Here is a 9,772-nt window from a genome sequence, read left to right as displayed (position 1 = left end):
AAAAAAAAAAAAAAAAAAACAAAACAAAACAAAACAAAACTACAATGAGGTACCACCTCACACCAGTCAGAACGGCCATCATTAAAAAGTCTACAGATAACAAATGATGGAGAGGATGTGGAGAAAAGGGAACCCTCCTACACTGTTGGTGGGAATGTAAGTTGTTGCAAGTATGGAGGCTCCTCAGAAAACTGAAAAGAGAATTACCAGATGATCCAGCAATCCCACTCCTGGGCATATATTCGGACAAAACTGTAATTCAAAAAGATACGTGCACCCCTATGTCCATAGCGGCACTATTCACAACAGCCAAGACATGAAACAACCCAAATGTCCATCAAAAGATGAATGGATAAAGAAGATGTGGTAGATATATACAAGGGAATACTTACTCAGCCATAAAAAAGAATGAGATAATGCCATTTGCAGCAACAGGGATGCAACTAGAGATAATCCTACTAAGTGAAGTAAGTCAGAAAGAGAAAGACAAATACCATACGATATCACTTATATGTGGAATCTAAAATATGACACAAGTGAACCTATTTATGAAACAGAATCACGGACATAAAGAACAGACTGGTGGTTGCCAGGGGGGAGGGGGCTGGGGGAGGGGTGGAGCGGGAGGCTGGGGTTAGCAGATGTGAGCTTTTATATATAGGATGAATAAACAACAAGGTCCTACTGTAGAGCACAGAGAACTATGTTCAGTACCCTGTGATAAACCATAATGGCAAAGAAAAGACTGTATATATATGCATAACCGAATCACTTTGCTGTACAGCAGCAATTAACACAACATCGTAAACCAACAATACTTGAATTAAAAAAAAAAAAGAATCCTCTCCAGAGAAGATGAAGTTCTGTGCAGTCCAAGAGTTCCTTTTCTCCTTTGTCCTGAGAATCCTAAGACTTAAACTTAAGAGACCAATCTTTACCACAGTGGCTTCTCATAATCCAGTTTTTGAATGCCACCGTATTTGCAGTATCACCTTATCCTTATTGCAGAGCTGTTTAACGAAGAGCCATGAATGACTGTGGGTTGTCTGAGGTGGTTCCAGAATCTGACTCTAAATGTACCTTGAGAACATTCTCACAAGGGCTCATGTGGGGTAGGAATCTAACCCTTATCTCTAAGTGACAGTGGATCACGACTTTGGACGTTCAAGTTGGCCCCTAGCAGGATACACGTCATCCAAGATCAGACACCTGTCCACGAGATACAAACAGCACCTTTGGTGTTCGGATGGTGGTCTTAATCCAGTGGCTCTAGATGGAGCAACTGCCAAGGTTTCCATAGACGGAGAATGCTCTGACATAAAACTACACAACAAAATGAATTTAAACATAAAGGTTCATCTTTCTTTTAACCCAGCAATTTTTTCCTTATTTCAAAGTTTACATCTGAATGCTTTTTAGAGCTTGGTGAATGGCTGAAAAATTCTTTTACAGACCCACATCTGTTTTCCCTAATCAGTTTTCACCATTTCTTAAGCTATTTTATTAAAATAAAAGAAAAAAAAATAATTTAAAGACTTGGTGTGAAGATCAACGGCAAAAGGACACCAAAAAAGTGAGCATAAACAAGGCAAGATAAGCCAAAGGACTAAAAAGCTAAAAAGCCAGGACTCTGACGGGATGCTGGCTTAGAGAATGGCCTGCTAGGATGAGCTTGGGCAAGGACGGTGAAGTCAGCTGAGCCTTTATCTTCTCCAAAATGCTATGGCAATTAGACATCCTTTCATAGTTTTTCTCTACCGTCTCACTGTGGATTTAGTCACTGGTTACCTGTAATTCCCAAAATGAGTATCTATTGCATATCCGGGTATTGTATTCCCTGTGAAAGAACTTGATTCTCAGAATGTGTGGAGAATATGATATCCGTCATTGATACTAAGTATTTGCTTAGCTAATAAACTAGGTCCTCTGATTTTTAAAAGAAAATGGGGAGGGGGCTTCCCTGGTGGCGCAGTGGTTGAGAATCCGCCTGCCGATGCAGGAAGATCCCACGTGCCGCGGAGCGGCTGGGCCCGTGAGCCATGGCCGCTGAGCCTGCGCGTCCGGAGCCTGTGCTCCGCGAGGGGAGAGGCCACAGCAGTGAGAGGCCCGCGTGCCGCAAGAAAAACAAACAAACAAAAAAGAAAATGGGGAGGAAGACGAGATGATGAAGAGAAATAGTCCATATATGATCTACACCCCATAACTAACTCCAAACTCAACCCAATGCAATTTACTATTGCATTCTTCCCTTGCAGAAAACAAAACTCTGGCTAAAACCCACTAATTTTTAGAATCCCACCAAATTACACAAACATTTCGTGGGAGTTGACCCGATGTTACCTTCTCAATGCCTCTATCTCTGAGTCCTAGACTGCCTTGGCCTCATAGCCTCTGTCCTCTAGTTTTAAAAAAAACTTGGTACTTACTATCAAAAAACTATTTCACTTGCTTGTTTAAAAACAAGCTATGAAAACAATGGGGATGGGGGTGGGAGACCTTCAAACTCTTTTCATTCTAAAGAAAAGCAGAAGTGAATCCCAGGAAGGAGGTGTGGACTTATAAGGATGTGGCATTTCCTCAGGATTTGGTGGGAATTCACAGATTTCATTTACAACAATTGAGAGTTGCCTCTGGGCTTTGAGTGTTTTTAGCTCCAGCTGGCACAGGGATTATTTTCCCCTGGAATGCTCATACCCGAACACAAGGACACCTTCATGCAGAGGAAAAGGAAGAAATAAGGTCTAGGAACCTAGGATGTGAACCAGGAAATTCTTTTCCACTGCACTGATTTAAAAGACTGTCATGCTGGTGCCTAACAAATCCCACCACCTTTTTTGGAGTTTACTAGTGCTGGGACATTTTCCCTTGGATGTGTGATCGTTCTGCATCAAGCTATCCATACTATTTTCCCAATAACCAAAAATATCATTTCCTGAAAAGAGTGAGGGATGCTAATTGTAATTGTGAAATTTACACAGCGTTCCTCAAGCCCTCACTAAACCTTCAAAACCAAATAAAGTTCAAACTCAGATGCAATGTTAAAGTCCAGTGAACGGCTCATCTCTCCAAAGCCAGTTCCTACTTAGCCACCCTCACACTTTCTATTCCTACAGCATGAGCTCCTGGCTTTGTGTACATACAACTCTTCATTTTTCCATCCCCATGCCTTGGTTTGCCCCCTGCAAGCAGTGCCTCTCCCGTGTCTCCACAGGCCCGAACGTTACACACCCTTGAAGGCAGCCTCACACCGTGTACGACCTCTCCCAGCTGAAAGAAATTTCTCACTTCTCTGAAATTCCAAAGTATATAATCCCCACCTCTCTCATGGCAATTCGGTTTTCTATTTGGTATTACTCCTTCATCTTACTTGAGATAGTAAAAGCTCCGTGTGGGCAGGGTCCCTTCCACCTAGCGCAGGGCAACACACACACACGGAGGACACTCCCCACGCACTAATGGAGTGAACTAGTGCGACCACTTACCAAACCAAAGTAACTGACCTCAGGCAAGAGGTGACACCCTCACGCAGAAATATGTGTTTAATGAACACAGCTCAGAGATCAACAGTGTCCAGAACAGGAAGAGGAGAAAGTCAGGTTAAGCTAAATTATCCACATCTTGGAAATAAGGCAAAAAAGAAGACTGAGTCGTTCTGGTGTCATACTAGAGCAGACTCCACGAAACCAGCCTAAGGAAGGGTCATCTGACTCTCCAGGCTGGGATGTAACGGAGTCTGACTTTCTATTTACTATTGACGAGGGCTTAGTCTCTGCCAAGTTAAATGTTAACTTAGAGAAAACTGATGGTATGCAACTTATTTTGCTCAAATGTAATGATTTTATTGCCCCTTAGGTCACCAACCGGTTTTGCACTGAATTTTGCTATCTTACTCTAGCATTCTTCTTCCTTGTTTGTTTTTGTTTTTTGTTTGTTTGTTTGTTTTGTTTTGTTTTGTTTTTTTGCGGTACGCGGGCCTCTCACCGCTGTGGCCTCTCCCCTCGCGGAACACAGGCTCCGGACGCGCAGGCTCAGCGGCCATGGCTCACGGGCCCAGCCGCTCCGCGGCACGTGGGATCTTCCCGGACCGGGGCACGAACCCGTGTCCCCTGCATCGGCAGGCGGACTCTCAACCACTGCGCCACCAGGGAAGCCCTCTAGCATTCTTTTACCTCCCAACCCCCATGTTTGTACGTCTCAGTCTCTGATACGAATCCTCCTTTAAGCCAGCTTTATCATCTTGCTTATTCCTTCATCAAAGATTAAATAAATTTCGAGGTAGACTCATTTGATTATTATATGAGATTTAGATGCTCAATTTTTAAAAATTATACTTTGAGAATATGAGTAACTATGAATAAGGGAACACGTAAAAATAGGTACTGCTGGTATCATTATTTTTCTCCTTTAATTTTCTTTGATTTTTATCTAGAATCAACTTCCTAAGTACCAAATTTATTCACCCACACACATTTCTTTCCATTCCAAAGGATTTATACAGAAATAATAACAGTGAATGGAATGAATATTCTTGACTCTTTGTCTAGAATAACTTCTAATGGCATGTACGTGTCTATTTGAAAGTCTGCTGCAATCAATTCAGTAATACCTTTATTTTAAAAGCCTGTATGTCAACTAAATACCTAATCTTTTGAAATAAAAATAGAATCTGCTTGTAAATTTTGTGACTGACACATCTATCTATCATTTGAAATTATTGAACATTACAGAATGTAATTTTACATGTTAGGATGAACAGCATTTTTGTAAGTTCAAAAGCCATACTAACATTGCATTAGGAGCGAGACAGTTGTTCTGAAATCACTAAAGGCCATAATAGAAACCAGACACTAATGCTTTAAGAAGTAACTAGCTGAAACTGAATGAAATAATCACCTAATCCATAATGCATCTGTCTTAAGATTTTGCCATACAACACAGGTAATTTTTTCTTTCTTTCTTTTTTTTTTTTTTTTTTTAAACTGAAGAGAAATAATTCTTTCTTATGGTCCTAAACATCAAATGCTATCACGTCATAAAAATGAAATATAGCACATGGATCATTTTTTTGTTCATCCATTTAATTCTGTAATACCTATTCACTTCACCCTATAATGAAAACATTATGCTTGTTCACTATTACTTACAATGTTGTTAAATCAGCAAGGCTCCAAATGCTCCCTTGAAAGATCACTGCCAAAAGCGAATCTGTTCTAAGCGGAGGGTTAGAAAGATCTGGGCTCAGCAACTCGCCCTTGCTGTCAGTGCTGCCTGCATGCTCTTGACTTAATCCCAACATGCTGCAGTTGTGGTCAATTTCATGGAAACATGTCTGACAACCAAGGTGTATTTAATACACACCCGTAGTGGGGTGAATTGTATCCTCCCCAAGAAAAGGCATGTCCAAGTCCTAACCCCTGGTATCTGTAAATATGACCTTATTTGGAAATAGGGTCTTTGCAGATGGAATCAAGTTAAAGTGAGTTCATACTAGAGTAGGGTGGAGCCTAATCCAATGACAGGCACCCTTGTAAGAAGGAGATTTGGACACAGACACAGAGACACACAGGGAGGAGGCCACGTGACGACAGAGGCCGAGATTAGAGTGATGAAGGAATGCCAAGGATTGCCTGCATCCACTAGGAGGTGGGAAGAGGCATGAAAGGACACTCCCCAAGAGCCTTCAGAACGAGCAAGGCCTTGCCAACACCTTGATTTTGGACTTCCGGCCTTCAGAATGGCACGAGAATCAATGTCTGTGTTTTATGCCATCCAAGTTTGTGGTGATTGGTTACAGCAGCCCTCAGAAACTAATACAACACCTTTTAAATAGTGCTTTTTTGGGCTGTTCTTTGTAAGAGTGATTCAAATCTACAAGATTAGGAATGCTAAGGAAAGCTGGATCAGGGAGAGCTGTGATAGGAGCGGGGGCAGAGCAAAGCAGTGGATGGGGAGAGATTCTCCAAGGTTCTAGTTCCTTCTAATTTCATCCATGTTGGATATCTAGCTTCCGCAAAAACTCTGACTTTAAGAAGATTCCCATTGGAGAAATATAAAGGGTGAGGGTATAAAAACCGTGATCAAGAAGTTTTCATATGAGAAACAGCACACAGAGATACTCACCTCCACATGTTGACATGTCTGGATGAGTTTAGCCAAGAGCGTCTCCAGTTCCGTGTTCCTCTTAATAAGGTTGGTGAGGTTACTCTCTAAGTTTTGCTGTTCAAAAAAAAAAGAGAGGAAAATATTATTCTGCATACTTTTAATACTTTAGTATATACAAAATTACTCATACTCAGGAAAATGGATACATTTTTAGAGAAATCTCAATGAAATCTATGCAGTTTCAAGTACTTATATTTCAAATGGATTTTGAAAAGTCACAGTGTAAACGATTATTTTCAAAATGTTCAGATCTCACTCTTTTTGCTCCTGCTTCCTGTACGAACTCAGGCATATTTCACTGAATAATTAGTCATGGGTTATTTCCAGGTTGTGAACGAGGGAGAAAAGAGGTAATTGGATTTCTAATTCCTTTATCTGAATCAGAAATGGCAATAATAGAAGGAATATATTCCCACATCAAATCAACTACTGTTGGATTTTTTAGAATTTACCATCTTATGGGCAGGCTGAGGCCAATCCGTTGGAAGAATGTCTGAACCGTCCAGCTGTTGATGACACTATGGTCATTTATAGGCATTGATAAGAAGTCCTCATCATACACGTTTACTCATAGTACGTTTCACTGTACACGCTTCTGTTACCTATCAATGCCAGATCAAATTTCCTTCAATGCTACATTTTTCACATCACTGTTCTCCTTAAGAATCTAGAACTATTCCCTGTTCCTTTAGAACATCAACATTTTTTGAAATTTAGTTTATTGTATTTACAGTAATTACAGTATTTACAGTATTTATAGATTTACAGTGTATAGTTGATTTACAATGTTGTCTTAATTTCTGCTGCCACATGCGGGACATACTCCACCATGTTTCCCCTCAGGTCCCCACTGCCCCCTCGCTCTTCCCCCCGTCTCATGTCTGCATTTCCTTTCATTTCTGATCCTCGGAGACTTTCCACTTATGTTTAAGCTTGGTTATTATTCTTTAAAATCCATTTAAAAATATTTTATCTGTAATTCTCATGTGTTCAGAATTCAGAGGGAGGTTTGGGGCATTATTTCATCTGGACTGGAAGGTCAACAGAAAATCTTCCATTTCGACTTTGAGACCCTCAAAGTGTCTCAAATATAAATATTTTAAGGGAGAAAAAGAATCGTTTCTCCCCTGAAGGGTGGGATACCACAAGAAGTCAGAGAATGAACCAGACAGAGTGCTTTAGGTGCAACTTAATGACCTCATGTTTGCATCAAGGAAAAACTTGCTTTCAAAGCTCTTTACCACCAGCACAAAAGCCAAATGTTTGTCTGCTGTTTGAATTAAACAAAGTGCAACCACTTTATGGTCCGAGACTAGAGAATAATTTCGACGCCTTCCATTATTCAGTGTCTTTGACTTAGATATGACCACTTTATGGTATATTTGTCAACTTCTTTTTGTATGTTCGTCTTAGGGAATCCTTTTACTTTTCTTTTTGGCTGACCCTTCAGAGCAGGAAGTTACCAGGGAAATACATCATGGAACTGTTTAAAGTTCAACTGTCATAGGTATGACTTCTTAAGCTAGTCAGCAAGAGATCCAAATAAATATAATCTAACACATTTAGACTTTACAAACATCTGCTTGCTTTTCCCTCCCTTTATTAAGGATACATCATGTATAAAATCTGTTTTTAATCAACTAATATGCAGACTAAAGCCTGTGGTTTAAACACATTGACCTATCTAGATCCTTTGGGGTTATTCAAATTTAAATAGTACAAGTGTTACTGAAGTCCGCAAAGAATTACCAAGCCACTTAGAAGTATAATAAAGGGAAATGAAGCTGAGAGAGAGACTTGTTTCCAGGAGGTACCAAAGGGACTGACAACACTTTTCAAGAGAGCCCGGGTAATGGGCAGGTAACCAAATCCAGTCCTCAATGAACCATGCATCCATAAGCTTCCACTACGGGGACTTCTGTGGAGTCTTTTCGAATTTAACTGTATCACTAACCTCCTGTGTGGTGATCGGCAGATCCTATAACCCCTTGATTTTGACTGTGCCTTGTGCAAACGAGAGATAACACTTTTTGGCATCAGAGTCTTGGGACTAAAGTGGATATAAGTACCTACTTCCCTATGGATATCTAAGGAATTCTACAGAGTAACCCCCCAAAAAAGTTCTAGTTTCCTGTTCTCACCTCGAAAACATCAATACATTTCCATCTCCTTATGGAGCTGAACTTTGTAGAACTCCAAGGGGTCAGGCATGAGTGGCCACACATGTAGAGTGAGGGGCCTGGGGCTACGACCCCAGCTGAATTCTCCTGGACAAATGACGCTTGGGCTCAGTTTTCCCATCCATGATGTGTAGAAACAATAAATGCACCCATTTATGCTATCGTTCAGTTCAGAGGAGAAAATGAAAACACACCAGGAACTATACAAATGCTTGTTGAAGAAATCATGAATTGCAGGGTGAAACATTGTTTGGTGTCAGTACCAGACACTACGGGGGCGCCAACCCCATGCCTCAGGCAGTCACCGTTCTCAAGCTTGCTCGTGGCTTTTTGCTGCAAGTACCTGTTCCTTTAGGCTCCAGGGCTTTTTCGGGCCCCAGGCAGGGCAGGCGGGGGTGCTAGGGAAGAGAAGGGAGGTTGATGCCCCGAGGAGCAGCCCTCATCCAGCAACTACTGGCAGTCGGTGGATGAACTGCCCAGCTTCGCCACCTCCAGGTGGGATCACTCTGAGTCGTGTTTCAGAAAATCTCCCGAGCGCCCGCACGGGCAGGAGCCCGATGCCCACAGCAATCACCTGCTCCTGACCATGCCCTCTTTCCACTTCCTCTCCTTCTCTGTTCCACCTCCCCTCTCCCTTCCAGATGCTTCCGGGATCACCTCCCAATTCGAATTCTGAGTTAGGGTCTTCTGGGAGAATTCAACTAAAGCCTCTTCCACAGACGTCCTAATCTGGTAGTTTTGAGTATTCCTCCTTATGAGGAACAGCCAAATTAACAGAAGACTCTATTGCTTTTGAAAGATATTTGCTAATACAAGGGTTTGTTTTCTCTTCCCTCTTTCTAACCTTTTGTACAGATCACATAGCCTCCAAATTCGAGGCTCTACACCAGCAGTGTCATCAGAAATACAATGTGCGCCACAAATGGGAGTCACATGTAAAATTTTCTAATAGTCATATTTTTAAAAAAAAGAAATTAAAAAGAAACAGGTAAAATTAATTTTAACAATATATTTGACTTAATTTCCAAAATATTATTATTTCAACACATAATCAATATTTTAAAACTGATGAGCTCTTTTACATTCTTTTTCTTTTTACTAAGTCTTTGGCATCTGGTGTGTGTTTTATACATATACCATATCTTGATTCACAACGGCCACATTTCAAACACTCAGCTGCCACATGTGGCTTGTGGCTACATTACTGGACAGCAGAGCATCAGAGTCTAGAACAGGGGTCAACAAAGCTTTTCTGAAAAGGGCCAGGTAGTAAATAGTTTAGGCTTTGTTGGCCATATGCTCTCTGTCGCAGCTACTCGATTCTCCTGTTTTAGTAAGAAAGTGGCCATAGACAATATGTAAACAAGTGGGCAGGGCTGTGTGCCAATAAAACTTTATTTACAAAAACAGGTGGTGAGGGTTCCCTGGTG

At 41.1% G+C, this 9,772-nt stretch overlaps 1 protein-coding gene across 2 annotated transcripts in view; it reads right to left on the bottom strand.

Annotated features, from left to right (window-relative positions):
• MID1 (midline 1) overlaps window positions 1–9,772 on the bottom strand; it is a 181,826-nt gene that overhangs the window by 83,550 nt on the left and 88,504 nt on the right. For both annotated transcript variants that reach the window (XM_007455066.1, XM_007455067.1), the window contains one exon: window positions 6,121–6,216. In XM_007455066.1, coding sequence (XP_007455128.1) covers window positions 6,121–6,216 — 96 coding nt within the window. The remainder of the gene's footprint in view (window positions 1–6,120; window positions 6,217–9,772) is intronic.

This window comes from Lipotes vexillifer, unplaced genomic scaffold (genome assembly GCF_000442215.2).
Source record: "Lipotes vexillifer unplaced genomic scaffold, Lipotes_vexillifer_v1.1 scaffold431, whole genome shotgun sequence".
Classification (NCBI taxonomy): domain Eukaryota; kingdom Metazoa; phylum Chordata; class Mammalia; order Artiodactyla; family Lipotidae; genus Lipotes; species Lipotes vexillifer.
The sequence above is the reverse complement of the archived record's forward strand: the minus strand, read 5'-3'. Positions and strand labels throughout refer to the sequence as shown.